This window comes from Mizuhopecten yessoensis, unplaced genomic scaffold, assembly GCF_002113885.1.
Source record: "Mizuhopecten yessoensis strain PY_sf001 unplaced genomic scaffold, ASM211388v2 scaffold10377, whole genome shotgun sequence".
In the NCBI taxonomy this organism is placed as follows: domain Eukaryota; kingdom Metazoa; phylum Mollusca; class Bivalvia; order Pectinida; family Pectinidae; genus Mizuhopecten; species Mizuhopecten yessoensis.
This window is the reverse complement of record NW_018408516.1, coordinates 485,345-504,538: the sequence shown is the minus strand read 5'-3', so window position 1 is coordinate 504,538 and position 19,194 is coordinate 485,345. Positions and strand designations below refer to the sequence as shown.

General features: G+C 39.5%; 1 protein-coding gene across 1 annotated transcript in view; it reads left to right on the top strand.

Moving 5' to 3' along the window:
* The window catches only part of LOC110460383, a 75,887-nt gene that overhangs the window by 46,588 nt on the left and 10,105 nt on the right, over window positions 1-19,194 (top strand). The window contains exons 2-3 of the mRNA XM_021513258.1: window positions 5,971-7,435; window positions 18,086-18,236. Of these exons, the coding sequence (XP_021368933.1) occupies window positions 5,982-7,435; window positions 18,086-18,236 (1,605 nt within the window). The 5' untranslated portion in view covers window positions 5,971-5,981. The remainder of the gene's footprint in view (window positions 1-5,970; window positions 7,436-18,085; window positions 18,237-19,194) is intronic.

Genomic DNA, 19,194 nt, shown 5'->3' with positions numbered 1-19,194 from the left:
GTTAACTCAAATTTTTCTGTCAAACACAGGATTGGAAAAGTGAAAGAAAAGTTAAATATTCTAGATGCTGACGAATGGTACAAATCGGTGTGGAATGATAGCTTAAATGCAAATGGTAATAAATTAAGAACCTACAGAACGTTTAAATCAGAGCTAAGACCTAGCTCATTTGTCAAACTGGTTCGCCAGAAAAGCAAACGAAGGGTGCTATTTAATTTTAGATGCGGCTCGCTACCCCTAGCAGTTGAAACTGGTAGATTCGCCAAACCGGTGATTCCTCTTCAAGAACGCATATGTAAATTGTGTACAAATGTAAATAACTGTATAGAAGATGAATTCCACTTTTTAATGAAATGTACTGTGTATAATGATATTAGATCAACTCTATTTGATGTGGTAAAAAACATATGTACCGATTTCACTAATCTTAGTGATGCAGACAAATTCAAGTACTTAATGTCTTCTGAGGAACTACAAATACCACTAGCAAATGATTTGTATAACATGTACAGACGACGCAGTTCTTTGTGCGTCTAGTATTTTACTACAATGCAAATAATTAATTAGTGTCTCGTAAGCCGTATCCGGCTGAGTATCACATTAAATTACATGTTTTATTTAAAAATACATATTTTTTTACCAGGGATCAATGCAGGGGTTTGGTTTATAAGTGGGTAAGCTCCCTTTAACTTTGAAATATTCTTAAATATATTAAAGCCATTGATCAATGTTTAAAGTTTATTTTTCTCTATCGTGTTTTAAAGTTGTAAATGTACCTTTGAGATGGGACTTCGAAAAGCCCTCGCTGGTAGGGACTGGCCCAACCGCTTGAAGCTAATCGTTTTCTCAATTTCCTTTTAACCTGTTATAACCATAGGTCATAGACCTTGAAATATTATTTAATTTGTTAATTATTGATCAATACTAAAATTTTGCCCTTTTAACCGTGTTTTAAACTATTAAATGTAAACTTAAGAAGGGACCTCAAGAAGCCCTCGCCGGTAGAGCTCTCCCCAACCGCTTGGAGCCAATCGATTTCTCAATTACTTTTAACCTGTTATTCCTTTTTTTAAACTGATAAAAAAAAAAAAAAAAAAAATTAAAGTTACATCATATGATTGCAGTGGCGCAGAGCGACCTGTCTTCGCTGGTAGGGCTCTCCCCAACCCTAAGATAGCGAACTTTGAGTCACTGCAACCTCCATGTTAATAATAATAAGAAGGGTAGTCTCACAATAATCTAATGTCGATATTGATCCCTATTACAAGTGTTTTTTTTGGGGGGTTTTTATGTTAAACAAACTATTTTAAGTTCTAGGAAACAGCCAACTGCAAGTATTTTATATGTACCAATGGAATTGATTTATGTTTTGTTCAAGTATTTTATATGTATTAATGAACATAAATGTAATTGTGATATGTGACACTTAAATAAACAAATTGAACTTGAACTTGTATGACTCTGGGAGACGTGCTAGCGCGCTCTTTGTACGACACGCACGTGTCCTGCCAATTCATGTATGTAAACGACGTCGTACGTGGTCCGCTAGATCACGTATGTACGGCGCATACCTGTTCCACCAGACTTTTTGTACGACACGCACGTGTCCTGCCAATTCATGTATGTAAACGACGTCGCACGGCGCATACCTGTTCCACCAGACTTTGTACGACGCTGGACGTATCCCTCTATATCATATATAAACGACACCAGACTTTGTACGACGCTGGACATATCCCTCTATATCATATATAAACGACACCAGACTTTGTACGACGCTGGACATGTCCCTCTATATCATATATAAACGACACCAGACTTGACACGTCCGTGTGTACGATGCACTGTACGACGCCAGACATATCCCGCCAAATACAAGATGTCGCGTTGATGATGCAGACTGTCCCAGAAGATCGTGGAATGGTGCCGGCCTGTCCCGGAAGGCCGTGGAATGGTGCCGGCCTGTCCCGGAAGGCCGTGGAATGGTGCCGGCCTGTCCCGGAAGGCCGTGTGTACACAACCCAGGACGTAACTGTAACATAACGGTTTTGCTTATATTGCCTCTATTCAATTACTGCAGGTCAATCCATCTCTGTCGTAGGAATAAATCAGATAGAAAGTGGTTTGTCGAACACAAATCTGCTGCCAAAGGCAACTTGTGGCTTTGATAAATGGACCGATACCGTGATGGATTAACTTAACTGACGAAGGTTTACATTATTAGATCTGGAACCCGCAGTGACGTCACACAACAATGCCACGGGCATGTCTGCTTTGATCAATGGCTTCCAGGGCCAATTGGGCGTTTGTTTTATTTCTGTATCGGGATATTCACAATTCAAAGCTGCACAGACGTTACATGTAAATAGTAAAATACACGGCAGTCGTTAAAACCATAAAACGTAACACTCATTGATTGTTCCGTGTTCATTCTTGATTTTCATCAGAAGCAAATTTACAGATAGAATGTCAAAATACCGAATGTTTAAATGTTTTCAATATTCTGTATCGGGTATTGCGTGGACATTTTTATTACTAAAGTATGTATGCATGCAAAACCCCGTCAAAGCTTGTATTGTAGCGTAATGAGACGAATGGCGTTTGTTGATCCAGGATCTGGAAGTGTAACTTATTAAACAAAGTTCTCTTTTATATATATATACATGTTTCGTAGTAAGCCTGTTTTAATAACACTTCAGGTACCCGTAGTAGCCGTAACAGCCTATGTAACAGAGTGTGATGTACCTTACCGGTGTACTGCCTAAATAGCAGGGTTCTATGTACGTAAATATTACACTTTATAGACATACATACAGACAGACATACAGACAGACAGACAGATAAGAATGTTAGTGGAAGTTTCTTAGGTAATGAGGCATAATAGAAATCCGAAAAACAAAATGAAACATACATGTATATCTAAAATTTCTCGAAGATGAATTTCATTTCATTTCATCAAATTTTATTGACAAGATGTCGTAATCAATTGGATTGAATAACAGGCAAAGCCTATATAAATTCTCTCCGTCAAATGGCCAAAGTGGAATAAACAAGGAGACATAATAATTTAGACATGTTGCAAATGAAAAAATTAACACGAATATGAATTAATATAAACATTTTAGGAAACCAGATATTGCTTTGATAAAATAGTTGTTTAAAACAAGACTACTATATGTATTTAGATAAATACACGTGGGACCTGATTGGAGAAGATGTAGATTACGATTATGTGTAATTTCTACAGAGTTTTAAGGCACGATCTGTAAATCTTTCCGCAAACGTTTAGATATCCCGGAAGGCGTTCTTGCCACTGGTGGCATTAAGCAGCGTACATTTCGTCTCTTCTGATGACAAGTAGTAAGCTGCCATCTTTATGTCATGTGATCAAAAGTGATACCAACATATCTTCTGCCTACCTCCGAAATTATTCCACGGAAATAGCCGAGCGTGGTCCGACATTCCACATTTACACAAGAAAGAACATTTCATCAAACAAAAGATTGCACATAAATAAATGTATACCATGTTCTGCATTAAAGTAAAACCTAATTAAAGTACTTAGCAGTGAAATTGTCGGACGACTTATTGCTGTGATACTTTCGTACGCGTTTTATTTGTACCTGTTACTAAAACACTCCGCGTACCGGGGTGTCACCGCGTGAACTACATGTGTACGTCTCTTCAAAGTACTTCCACGCTAGTCAGTGATACATCAAATGTCTCCGTGTCACCAGAGAAGATCTCCGTTTGTACCGCCATACGGGTAGGTAATCCTCCGTATAATAAGATTAAAAATGAATTTGTAGCTGAAATAAACGTGTGTTATTTCATTAGGGAGACTATGGCAGTGCAGCACAATATGTCCAGAATAATCGGGTCAGAATCGGAGCGACAAAAACAAATAAAATATACTGTTACCGTGAACCGAAACATGAACCAAAAAGATAACTCATCGTCAGCAGGTATAAAATGGGGTCGTTCATAGGTGCCACTTTTACCATATAAGGAGTATGGTGCCAATATTACCTTTAAGGAATAAGGGATCTCTATAAGTATGAAGCAATATATATCAACCTAACGGTTAATACATATTCCCAGTAAGGTCTGTGACGGGACACGTGACCCTAGTGAGAGCTTGGTGATTGGACACGTGACTCCAGTGAGATCTGTGACAGAAAACGTGACCTCAGTAAGATTTGTGACAGTACACGTGCCCTAAAGTGAGATTTGTGACGGGACACGTGACCCCAGTGAGATATGTGACAATACACGTGACCTCAGTAAGATTTGTGACAGTACACGTGCCCTAAAGTGAGTTTTGTGACGGGACACGTGACCCACAATTGATCTGTGACAGTACACGTGAGCCCCAGTGAGGTTTTCGTGTTTGACAGCACAGTATTTCCAGTGTGGGGTGTTTTATTGCGTTTGTTATAAATTTACGGAAGCAATTAACAGATAACAGCATGCATATAACCATAAATGTTAACGTGTAAAAATTACCGGTACCGGAAACTACAATGTCCCTTATGTACCCTTTGACCCTGGGAAGTTCAGATGTATTTCCGGTTTGTCATTCTGAACGTGAACAGATCCTTTACCGACCATCGAGTATAAACGCTTGTCCTAAAGTTTAACGAATACCGTTTTTATTATTGAAAATGTTTAACTGACATATATATGTATATATATGGGTATGGTACATAGCTCCAGGGCATGATAGGGTTTAATGGGTATGGTAGGCTTCAATGGGACGTAAATGGATAAAAAACAAAAAACGAACTTGGAATTGATTTTTTTGTTGCGTAAAAATACATTACAAATGACACATCGACATGCTCCAATAAATCATCAGTGACACGTTATGATATAACATCAAAATGAAGAGATCGACTTCAATCGTGACTTTAAGACATCGGCAGTTCACTTCGCCAGTCTTTATACATAGCACCGTGACGGACAACAATACCAATCTCCGTCCGTGTTTCAGTGTAGACGTCTTAAGGATACTCGTACGTGCATGTGTTACTGTAACGACACAAATTGAGTGTTTTTTTTGGCGAAATGACCATCACTTTGATAAATCGTTTCTGAAAAAAAAAAAAACATACATTGCAAGACTTTATGTGCATATATAATAAAGATGAAAATTAATATGCGTTATATAATCAATAACAGTGTCCTGAGTGTTAGCATTCAGCGGGGCTACACCGAGATTTAAACCCAGGACTCCAGCCTGTTAGTCTGCCGCTGTTACCGACAGAGATCTGGTCAACGGAAGTGTGTTGCCAAAAACGAAATTAAAGGGGAGGTCACTGTAATTACCAAACCCCACATTACCGTGGGTCAGTGTAAGCGGTATTCCTGGAACAGCTTAACACCACATTGCAGTGGGTCAGTGTAAGCGGTATTCCTGGAACAGCTTAACCCCACATTACCGTGTGTCAGTGTAAGCGTAACACCACCATAAGTGTTCGCTTGTCGTGGTGATTTCTCGTAAGACGCAACACTGATACCATTTCGTTAATTGTCATGCATGGTTCATGGTTCGTAAATTGAGTTGTAGCACAGATGTGAATATAGCGACATGAATGTAATGAAATGGTTTCCGATTAGTGTTGCGTCATTTGCATTACTGTTATAGACCTATTTATTGAATAAACATGTAAGTATTTCATAACTTTTCTTCTGGTTAATGTTTATTATATATATTGTGTGTTATACGTGTACAATCCTATTAATGTAAATTCAATGAAGTGTCTATTTTATAACTGCAACAAGGAACCTGTGGCTGTCATATACAAAGGCGCTAGTGTGGCTGTCATATGTACAACAAAGGCGCTAGTGTGGCTAGCAAATCTGTTTGCTGCTTCATGTCGACAAATCATTCATTTGTTTCCTATTTAAACATAGAACTTGTCCCAGACTTAGTCTGTAAGATCTGTATTTTGTTTTGAATATTTTCAGGTTCTGTCATCATGGATGAAATATCGGACATTTCCATCGAGAACTTCCAGTCGAAGATTACGTTTGGCGTGGACCTAGTGGAAAGTGCTCTGAAGCAAATAGCCTTCCTACAACAGGTTGACCGGAACCGCAGTCTCTATGACGGTACGATTTTGCGTCGTGCGGTTTGGCGTTATGAAAAGCTGTGGCTCCCCCTAGCGGCGGAGCATGTCGAAAAGACGCTGGTAGCTCCCCTTGACATAGAGTGGGTGTGGCACTGTCACCTGCTTGCTCCGCTGAGTTACGAAGAGGACTGTAAAGCCGTGGTAGGGTTTACTGTAAACCATAAAGTTTTGTCAGAAAAAGAGAGGGAAAAGGCCTTAGACATTACCAAACAGTTATGGACGTCCAAATATCCAAACGAAAAATTTGACTTAGAAATCCGCAATAAAAATGGCAGCTTACCTGAATGTGAGGATTTCGTGCTGGATGAGGCATCTAAACTTTCCTACAACGTAAGTGAGGCAGCCCTGCGTCAGCGTGTGTTCGCCTACCAGGTGTCCCTCCCTCATTATTGCGATCGCGTTTTTCTTAAACATGCTGTGAAACGCTACCAAAAGATGCTTTATCTGAAACTTCAAAACCCGCGAGTCTTTCTAGTTCCGTGTTACGACATGGATCTAATTTGGCACTCCCATCAGTTACACCCCATCGTCTACAAGGAGGACACTACACGCGTTCTAGGCAAAATGTTCAACCACGACGACTCCGTCAATGATCGTAATATGGAGTCAAAGTTGAACCAGGCCGATAAAAGGACCAGAGAACTGTGGCGGGAGACTTTCCATGAGAACTTTAGCGAATTCGGCGCCATGTACCGGGGCGACCCCCCGTCAGGCCTTCAACCAATCACCTTAGACGAAATGTTCTCATTCTCAACAAAGAAGGCAAACATTCACCTCGACCGGATGCAGGTTGAGGGACTTCCTGAGGAACTTAAGAACTTTAAGATAAAGATTCACTTTGTGGCCAGTGAGAAGGAAGGTCCGTCCATAACGTCATTCAAGGGACCAGGAAGGGAATGGGAAAGAAAGAAGAGCGGAAGTGCATTTTGCTTTGACACGAAGTTGTACAACTGCATCAAATTCAAACTTGTTCAAATGTTGCGGCCGATGTGTTTCAGTAGTTCGGAGCAGCTGGCACAAAACGTGTTCCACATGCTTCCGGTGGTGGAGAACCTGAACCGTGGGGACACAAAGATCAACGAGACGGTCATGCTGGACGAGGAACGCAACCTCAAGGTCTCGTTTACGGCAGATGTACAGGTCCAGAGCAAGCCAGGGCCTTGCATTCTCTTCCTCAAAAACGGTAACTACGAGCCTCGCTTCTGTATCATTCCCGAACACATCCAACAGATGTGGGGTCCCATCCCGCTCCCTCGGCTCCCCTCTGGGAAGGACAACCATTGTCTTGTCGCCTCTCACAAGTAAGTTAAGCATATGAGTTGTAGGTTTTGGTTTGTTTACATTGTTTGCTGTCTTATTATTAACTTCTGTATTTCAAAGGTATGTATCTATGTGTTTAATTATGCGTGTGTGCTGCAGACGATATGTTGGAGTACACGTAGCTGCCTCCTGGTGATAGCGCGGATCTGTTGCCGACGTTATAGTGCTGTCTCACTAAAATGCCTTGCCGAATGTACCAAGCACAATAGTACCCCCGGTCACATTATACTGTTCTGACAACGGACAAATCAGTGGTTGCACTGGCATAACCTAAGTTGTTCACCTTCTTAAAGTATACGTTCACAATGTATATATTTGTAAGGTTAAGTCTGATTGGAAGCTAAATATAACAAGAGGATATTATTGCGCCGTGCACTGCAGTTCCGTTAGATTAATTGCCTGGTTTGGATTCCCTCCTCTCTATTTATTACTTCGAATGAATTGGCAATACATTCCGGTAATCTTTTCTCTAGTGATATAAAGCTACCAATCATAACCGACCTTACCTATTTTTACCTATAGAGATAAGGATTTAGCTATTGAATTCAAATATATAGCACAGCGTTGTTCGCAATACTCATCCAAAAGTCCACGTGCGAGTTTCATGTACGAAAGTTAACTTAGCACGACCATCCGTTATAGCATGCAGTGCTCCTTTGAAAATGTGTTCCATATTTTAGTGATTCCACCTTATTTTGCCAATTAAATCAATGGATAACTAATATGGGTTACGCGCTAACAGTCAAAGTGACGTCACTGGTAACAACACAGGTAATTAAGTTTGCACGTACAGCGTCGTTCACTGTGGACGTCTGCTGTGAAGAAGGCCATCAAATGCTAATCCATTCGATATTTTCCTAAAATAGATCTGCAGTCTCGAATCTTTCTTTCAATACCAGCATGTCCCGGACATCACAGTTCTGAAAAACTGAGCTATTTTCGGACTAGAACTAATCATACCATTGATGAAGAGAACCTGCAGCATCTTATTTTTAGAGTTGGCTAAATGTATGTCTCTGTGCGTGACGGGCGTCACGTGACATACACTAAAACATAATATATAGCAACGAAGGTGATTACTGTGACACTGAGCACCACGTCACGTCCGTCACAGTTAATTATGGTGTACGGTGTATGACGTAACTTCGCCACGTATCACGTACGGCACGGCCGTACACCGCGTCATGTCAATCACGGTATATCATCCCCGTCATATATGGTTTTCTCTCCCTTGTAGAACATCGCCCAGAACGTTTACTTTCCAAGTAAACCAGCGACCCGCTACTAATTGTACCGTACTATGTCACATTGCTGTATCTTATACAGTGGTTATTGTATTCAGGGGCGTTTCTAGGATATTTGAAAGAGGGGGCGTAGAATCAAATCTTTCGACGAGCGGAGCGAGGCTTAAAAATTGGACCTTTTTTTTGCTAAGAAACATAACATAATTGTGAAATGCACTAATGTAACGGTTCCTGACTTGGAGCATGTATATTTTATAGTTTAAGTGTCAGGGTTTGACATTTTTTATGCCGAATTCTCTCCATTAATTGTCTATGGTATATTAAAATGATTGTATGGATCTTAACAGCAGTAGACCAATAACGAGAAATTCCAAATTCTAGAGTGTAAGGCGTTAGGCATACTTAACATTTCAATAGTCCTAGGCCAGGATTTTATGAACGGGAGGCGTAATTACGGTTGCGCTGGTAGAGGGTTCATGGGGTAGCTCAGAAGCTCCTAGATTTCAACAATTTAGCATCAAATTATGAAGTAACCAGACTGATAAATATCTCTCTATTTTAGATTAGGTTCTGGTGTCGTTGGACGACACACATGATACAAGACAAACACTGAAGTATAAAGTTCTTTCGTTCTAAATATTATAGACTTTAATGTGGAATACATGATTGAATATGAAAAATTGACGTCATTGTACTACAGTACTAAATTAAAGCAATCATGTCACTGTCTAGTTCCGATAGGTGGTATATGGTACATAAATAAATATGGTGCTTGCACTTCATGGCAAAATGTAGGTCAATGTCACTTAGTAACTCACTAATGGATATTGAAACAATATGATACTATACCAAAGGCTATCCAGATGGGAAGTAAAAATGCTATACCAAATATACATGTTACTAGTATAAATGTACCTTAACGCTAAACCTAAAATGAACACAGAAATACTGACGGACTCTCATTTTCAATGAATGGTTGGACTAGAGTGGATTCATTAGAACCATATTACGCGGATTTCTCATGGCGTAATCGTCAATTATTTTATCATAATCGAGTTAAATGTTTCTGTGAACATAAAGAAGAAGCAGAGCATTTAGACGATCCTCCTTCGTGGTGCTTCTCAAATAATTCTTGATCAACTTAAGTGATGAGTTAGCTCTTTCGGTGGAGCTTGACGTGACGCTCGTCAAAGCAAGTAAGAAGATAACTTTCATGATGTTTGGAAATAAAGTCGAGCATGCCCTTACTAATCGCAGAGTCGAATACGGCGGAGAAACGAAATTTTACGGATCACCCTTCGGATGGGGGAATCAGTATAAAAAGAAATCAGAGTATGTTTTTAATTAATGAATATGTTAAATTTCCATATTCAATACAATATTAGCAGATTACGATATTTTATTTTAATTTTTTATTTTTGAAAAGGGGGGGGGGGGGGGGGGGGGTATGATGGTGCAGCTAGGCATGTCTAGCTAATCAGCGCCTCACTCTGAGATTACGGCAGATACTAGAATCAGGTCATTTGGTCATATATACAGGTTTCGCTGATAGCTGCCAGATTGTAAATCAGAATTACTTGATAGAACTATTATTATTAGCCGTGCAGTGTGGTGCCGGAGTCTGAGTGCCAGTTAGCACCGCTCCGCCGTCTGAACACCTACCCTATAAAGCATTACCACATTCGCTTATGGAAAACGAAATCTTTGAATTCTTCTGTCCGATGAAATATGATGTTGATAATACTTCCAGAAATTCTAAATAGATATAAAGACCTAAGAAAAGCACTTATATTAGTTTTACTGATGACTTAAATTTTAAAACGTAAAATAATACGATAGCTGCATTCTTTGAAAGGAAATACTTTCAAAGAAAAGCAGGTGTCATTTTAATTTGCCTTGATCGTATGACGTACTGTTTTTGTTGCAAATATTTCTTTCGTAACAAGAGGACGTTTACGGACGCAGCTTTACAGATCAGAGAACTTCTAGCGCATCGTTAAGAAAATACGTTACCTTCATCTCCCTTAGGTCTTATGCCTGTGAATTGTGTAGAGTTATTTCCCTTTAAATGAGGCATTATTGGTTTTTTTTTCTGCGTTGTGATGTTCACGCGCGCGAGGTGTTCCGCCAACCTCAGACACCTGCTCTGTAGTGTTGTATGCACGTGTAAATAGTGACAAAAGGCTAGATAAGAAAGTAGTGCTCGTTCTGCACCATCTTTGGAACGCAACGTCAACCTACCAATTACCAAACTACGCACAATCTTAGACACAATCCGACGATGGTGTACCTTCGTAAACATACAATGACATTCCGACTCTCATCAACTCGCGTCAAAATAATTTCTGATTCTGGTTATCACACGTCAAATCCTACAGAAAATTTGGATTCCAGTGACGTTTTCGTTTAAACAATCAAACTGATCGGACAACAGTTGTTCGTTTATTAAATAAGGTCGGACCCAGTTATCTGATGCTGCTTTCAGGCGAGCCTTAACACAGCCTTGCTAGGCCTGCATGAACAATTGCAGGTCCGCCAGGACTTCTACCCGAAAAAAATTATACTTCAAGGCGGACAAACCGGTTGTTCCGCATAAACGAACAGGCCCTTGCTATTTTGCGTTAAACGCATGCATGCGCGTCAAATCCTACAATATTGCGACTGTGATGCACGCGCGTCAAATCCTACAATATTGCAACGGTGATGCACGCGCGTTAAATCCTACATCCTACTGATACGTAAAGCCGACTCATTACCGGTAATGACAAGAGGTTTAACAGGCTTTTGGTGTAAAATGAGATTATAGTAAACTGGGCAGTTCCTGTAGAATGGTGTCACATATTGCATATGTCTGTAGACTTCACGCCACGAGTCTCGGGTTTCTGTGTGTCCTCAAAACACAATTTACAACATCTGTTAATGATGCTATACATAGTGTCAAAGGTGGGATCAACATTTGACCCCAAATTTGATTTCTTTTATTCTTTTGCCATATGTAGATACATGAAAATGATCAATAACTGCATAATTAATTATTCATACGCTTGAAGATTTGATTATCATTGTTTATTATGGTAAATACCGATACATTTTCGTTTTTTGTATCATACCAAAACACTTTATTATATTACGCATTTTTAAAAGTTATTTGCAGTAGTTATAAATCATGAATATGTATTCTGCCAAAGTAATCTTTACTCTAGAGATCTACTTAAGGTTGAGATTATGTTATAGACAAAGATATGCAATTATATAAAAACAATAAAATAATCTTAATAGTAAAACTAGCATACACTTTATTATACCCCCTGCAACAAAGTTAGGGGGTATACTGGAATCAGCTTGTCTGTCCGTTTGTTGAAAAAGATTGTCCGGACAACTCCTTCTAAAGAAATGGACCAATTTCAGCAAAAGTTTCCAGATATGATAACTACCACCTCATTTTATGAATACAATTATTATTTTTACATTCTGATTTTTTTTTACAGAGGTATGGCCCTTTGTTGAAAAATTCTTGTCCGGACAAGACCTCCAAAACTAAGGGGTCAATATCAACGAAAGTTTTTAGATATGATCCCTTCCACCTGATGGTGTGCATCCAGGTATTATTTTTTCGATCTGACCCTTTTTTACGAAGTAATGGCCCTTTGTTAAAATACTTGTCCTGACAACTCCTCCAAAACTATGGAGCCAATTTCAACGAAAGTTTACAGATATGGTGGCTTTCCCCTGACCTTGAGCATCCAAATAGTATGTTTTCATTCCGAACCTTTAAAAAGGAGTTATGGCCCTTTGTAGAAAAAGAACCTTTGTCTGCATTATAAACTACTGGGCCGATTTCAATGAATGTTTACAGACATGGTTATTACCCCCTGATGTCGTGAATCAGGGTGCGTACATCAGGGTAGTACATGGAGTTATGGCCCTTTAGTTAAAAATCTTTGTCTTGACAACTCTTCCTTAACTACTAGGACGACTTCAGCAAAACTGGTTCATCTGGACTAACAAGATTTGGTATGGAAGTATGTTTTTGCATGGGGAGGGAGTACATGAAATATATGTCAGTGACATATATGCTTAAATAGTTACTGGGGGGACTATAAATTGCTTTGCAATGCTTTGCCTTAGTTAACATTTAGCTTACAGTTGTGGTTTGTATAGGAGCGGGGGTATGAGTTAGCCTTTATCTTACAGTTCTAGTTATTATTTTATTTTGCCTATTGCCCGTTCATTAATCAAATATGGAGGAATATAACATTATTTTATATCGTTAACTCTAGCCATATAAAGCAAGGAAAGGTATCCTTGTCTGACTCCCCATACAAGACTTTTATTTCAGCAAATTATATTGTTGTGACCTTGAAGGAAGGTCAAGGTCATAAACGTTTACAAAATTTAAATCCATTCACATGAACAATCTACTTGTCAAATAGCCAGACCCTATGACTTTTGGTCATGAAGAAACACAAGTTAAAGGAAAAGTGGAAAGACTCAAAAGTGTTATTTGACAAATTTACTGGTAGTCAATTTTCTTGAAATTCCTGATGTTGAAAGATATTTTTAACAGCCAACTTTTAAGCAAGTATGAAAAATAGACTCGTTTTAAAACTATGAAAATTAACGTGTTGAAAATGGGAAATTTTCGCATTAGTAATGAAATTTCACATACTTTTCTGCTTAAATCTTTAATAAAAAGAACAATTCTTTCTTGAAATAGTTTAATATTCGGTATCAAAATAACAGTTGGAATATGTTTAACACGATGCTGATATACTTTTATAGTAATTGTGTCATTTAAATGCTCTAGGAGGAATTGTATCACCGGACCTTTAACACCCACACAGGTGTAAGTCAATGAGGTCCCGTTTATTCTAAAATGAATTCTGTAACTAACGGTTCCTGATTTAAGCTTCCTATACCTATACCTTTTTGTATTTATCGTGTTTTGATATTCCAAGCGGGGGCCGACACTCATGTTAAATCTCCATAGGCATTGGCCCTACCTTTGCCTTACTAGTTTTGACTAACATAATTTTCAGCTTAGTGGTAGAGCGTCGGACTAGAAAGTTTTGGGTCGCTGGTTTGATCCCCAGCGGTGACATGTATCCTACGTTTCTCCTCCTGTGTTACATATAACTAGTGACGTTTAAGCCACTACTAGGTCGTATGTCACCGTTCTATGGGTTAACTACTTTTAGGAAGCGACCCTTTACTTCGATCGATGCGAAATAGTCAAGTTTGGAGGTCATAGTACGAAGGTCCGTGTCTTAGTTCACACACGTGCGATGTTCGTGCCCCAACTCATGACTATCAAACTCCCCCGGGATCTCATCTTCCGGCCATCATCGTCCAGAGCTTATTGAGATGTTTGCCGACTGTCGTTTTATATGCCGTTGGGGAGGCTCAGTGATTGACCTGACTATACTTACCGTAGTATCATTGCTGTGCCGGCACGTCATATAGCTGAAGCTGGTACTAAATATAGCATGACCAGAATCGCCATTATCCGACAAATCAAAAGATATAATACCCAAAGGACTGATTTCTTAATTATACGAGAAACCAGACGGAGGAATTCCTTTGTTCAACTACGACTTAGGGTGAATAGTAGCATTCTTTACCGTCCACGCTAAAGTATTTTAACAATAATCAATCGCAGATTCTAGTACTTTTCCAACACAGATAAAAACAACCACGACTTTGTCAAATATATATATGTATATAAAAATGGCGGCACCAAGATGGCTACGCCCTGCGTCACAAGTAAGACTGTGAAAGTGATAAATGGAGGAAAACAGTGTCTGTGTTGTTCAGCCTGATAGAAATGATCATTTTGAAGGCAGTAGAGAAAGGCTAGGGACACATAGTTTACTAAAGACACTTAGTGTTGCAGAAGAGGAAGGCTAGCGACATAGTTTACTAAAGACACTTAGTGTTGCAATAGATGGAGACTAGCGATATAGTTTACTCAAGACACTTAGTGTTGCAATAGATCGAGACTAGCGACATAGTTTACTAAAGACACTCAGTGTTCTGGTAGATTGAGACTAGCGACATAGTTTAATACAGACACTCAGTGTTGCAGTAGATGGAGACTAGCGACATAGTTTAATACAGACACTCAGTGTTCTGGTAGATTGAGACTAGCGACATAGTTTACTACAGACACTCAGTGTTGCAGTAGATAGACACTAGCGACATAGTTTACTAAAGACACTCAGGGTTGTAGGAGATGGAGACTAGCGACATAGTTTATTACAGAGACTCAGTGTTTCAGTAAATGGAGACTAGCGACATATAGTTTACTAAAGACACTCAGTGTTATAGTAGATGGAGACCAGCGACATAGTTTACTAAAGACACTCAGGGTTGTAGGAGATGGAGACTAGCGACATAGTTTATTACAGAGACTCAGTGTTTCAGTAAATGGAGACTAGCGACATATAGTTTACTAAAGACACTCGGTGTTGCAGTAGATGGAGACTAGCGATATAGTTTACTCAAGACACTTAGTGTTGCAATAGATCGATACTAGCGACATAGTTTACTAAAGACACTCAGGGTTGTAGGAGATGGAGACTAGCGACATAGTTTAATACAGTCTCTCAGTGTTGCAGTAGATGGAGACTAGCGATATAGTTTACTCAAGACACTTAGTGTTGCAATAGATCGATACTAGCGACATAGTTTACTAAAGACACTCAGTGTTGCAGTAGAGGGAGACTAGCGACATAGTTTACTACAGACACTCAGTGTTGCAGTAGATAGAAACTAGCGACATAGTTACTAAAGACACTCAGTGTCGCAGTAGATGAAGGCTAGCGACATAATTTACTAAAGACACTCAGTGTCGAAGTAGATGAAGGCTAGCGACATAATTTACTAGAGACACTCAGTGTTGGAGTATATGGAAACTAGCCACATAGGTTACTAAAGACACTCAGTGTCGAAGTAGATGAAGGCTAGCGACATAATCTACTAAAGACACTCAGTGTTGGAGTATATGGAAACTAGCCACATAGGTTACTAAAGACACTCAGTGTCTTTAGTAACTGTGTTGCAATAGATGGAGACTAGCCACATAGTTTACTACATACACGCAGTGTTGCAGTAGATAGAGACTAGCGAAATAGTTTACTACAGACAAACAGTGTTGTAGTAGATGGGGACTAGCGACATAGTCTACTACAGACACTCAGAGTTGCAGTAGATAGAGACTAGCGAAATAGTTTACTACAGAAACTTAGTTTTGTAGTATATGGAGGCTAGCGCCATAGTTTACTACAGACTCTCAGTGTTGTAGTAGATGGGGACTAGCGACATAGTCTACTACAGACACTCAGTGTTGCAGAAGATAGAAACTAGCGACAGAGTTACTAAAGACACTCAGCGTTGCAGTAGATGGAGAAAAAAGAAAAAAAAAAAATTTTTTTTTTTTCTTTTTTCTCCATCTACTGCAACCCTGAGTGTCTTTAGTAACTGTGTTGCAATAGATGGAGACTAGCGACGTAGTTTATTACAGAGACTTAGTGTTGCAGTAGATAGAGACTAGCGACGTAGTTTACTGCAGACACTGAGTGTTGTAGTAGATGAAGACTAGCGACATAGTCTACTACAGACACTCAGTGTTGGAGTATATGGAAACTAGCCACATAGGTTACTAAAGACACTGAGTGTTGTAGTAGATGTAGAATAGCGACATAGTTTAATAAAGACACTCAGTGTTATAGTAGATGGAGACTAGGAACAGGCCCTTGCTATTTTGCGTTAAACGCATGCATGCGTTTAACGCAAAATAGCAAGGGCCTGTTCGTTTATGCGGAACAACCCTACTACAACACTGTCTGTCTGTAGTAAAATATGTCGCTAGTCTCAATCTACTGCAACACTGCGTCTCTGTAATAACTATGTCGCTAGTTTCTATGTACTGCAACACTGAGAGTCTGTGGGAAACTATGTCGCTAGACTAAATCTACTACAACACTGAGAGTCTGTAGTAAACTATGTCGATAGTCTCCATCTACTGCAACATTAAGTGTCTTTAGTAAGCTATGTCGCTAGTCTCTATATACTGCAACACTGAGCGTCTGTAGTAAACTATGTAGCTAGACTCCATCTACTGCAACACTCAGTGTCTTTAGTAACTATGTCGCTCCATCTACTACAACTCTATAACGGACTCGTTATTTGACATGTCGTCAGAAACTGAGGAACCGTGGATGCGAGACGCGTGAAACTGATAGCGTTTGAAGCGAGTGATCTTGCGGCGGAGCACAGGTTCGTAACAAATGTCTGAAATACACATACTCTATAGACCTACTGACACATATGTTACAGATCTATTGATATGAGTCACACCACACATAAACATTTCAGACATTTGTAACGAACCTGTGCTCCGCCGCAAGATCACTCGCTTCAAACGCTATCAGTTTCACGCGTCTCGCATCCACGGTTCCTCAGTTTCTGACGACATGTCAAATAACGAGTCCGTTATAGAATCTACCGACTGTTGTCAGGTTCCCATACAATCAACAAATACATTCACGCCTGGATTCTTAACAAAATGAGCAAAGAGAAAAGTTCGAATTAACTTCCAAAAATAACTCCCTCGTGGAGGACAAGGTCGGATGTACGGTGTTCACTGTATTTGTCCATGCGCGAAATTTGTTCCGGTGAAAAATCGAAACAATTTGAAATCTAACTTTCAGCTCAGAGTTCTATTGATAAACTTAAATCACACTATAGACATATCATACGCAATTGTATTGATACTGAATTGTGGAATAAAATTGAAGCGTTTGTTAAAATTTCAAAGTACTACTTTGTTTGCCAATCAGCACGCGACAATACGCTGTTCAAACTATTGAGCGAAATTGTGTGGACTGTCGATAAGGCGGGCATTTTAAATATAAATTATAAGTTAAAAAAGAACATAAGAGGCAGAGAAAACGTAAATATAAGTATTGAACTGTTTTTGTATGGTATTTATGATTACAGATCAAAGCTGTGCCATTCAAATTGATCATAAGTACCATACAAAAACAGTTCAATGCTTAATTTAATGCGCATTATTGGAATTAGAAATGTACCAACATCCCTATTTGGTGTGGGGGGCACTGTTGTGACGTTTCCTATATATGTATTTATTTGTGAATTTTACAAACTGACGTTAACTGCGTGTATATAATATATAAAGCAAATCTACATAAAATGTAGATAAAAGTACTGTAATAGCAATTAGTGTTGTGGTCATGTAGGCCTTAATTATGTTTGTCGGTAATAAATAGCGATGCCGTGTAAAAGACTGAACGGTTACACATGTGCTAAAACCTGCATTGCTAAGTGATATCAATACTGTAAATAGGTCGCTTGACTCTTTTTCAGGTTTGTCAATCACACGGGCGAAAAGACGTTCACCTGTCGGGTCATCCACAGTCTTCCCCTATTGATGTCGGCCATACAGGTGTTCTACCAGGACAAGATGGCGGCTGTTGGTCATCTCATAGGATCTGACCAATTACCAACCCCGAGTCAGGTAAGTTATACACTGTATATATCTGACCAGTTACCTACGCCGCGTCAGGTAAGTTATACCGTGTACATATCTGACCAGTTACCTACCCCGAGTCAGGTAAGTAACACCTTGTATATATCTGACCAGTTACCAACCCCAAGTCAGGTAAGTTATACCGTGTATATATCTGACCAGTTACCTACCCCGAGTCAGGTAAGTTATACTGTGTATATATCTGACCAGTTACCTCCCCCGAGTCAGGTAAGTTATACTGTGTATATATCTGACCAGTTATCTACCCCGAGTCAGGTGAGTTATACCGTGTATATATCTGACCAGTAACCAACCTCGAGTCTGGTAAGTAACACCGTGTATATATCTGACCAGTTCCCTTCCCCGAGTCAGGTAAGTAACACCGTGTAAATATCTGACCAGTTACCTACCCCCAGTCTGGTAATTAACACCGTGTATATATCTGCCCAGTTACCTTCCCCGAGTCAGGTAAGTAACACCGTGTATATATCTGGCCAGTTACCAACCCCGAGTCTGATAAGTTATACTGTGTATATATCTGACCAGTTACCAGTTACCAACCCCGAGTCAGGTAAGTAACACAGTGTATATATCTGACCAGTTATCTAACCCGAGTCAGGAAAGTTATACTGTGTATATATCTGACCAGTTACAAACCTCGAGTCTGGTAAGAAACACCGTGTATATATCTGACCAGTTACCTACCCCGAGTCTGGTAATTAACACCGTGTATATATCTGACCAGTTACCAACCCCGAGTCTTGTAAGTTATACCGTGTATATATCTGACCAGTTACCTACCCCGAGTCTGGTAAGTAACACCGTGTATATATCTGACCAGTTACCAACCCCGAGTCTTGTAAGTTATACCGTGTACATATCTGACCAGTTACCAACCTCGAGTCTGGTAAGTAACACCGTGTATATATCTGACCAGTTACCAACC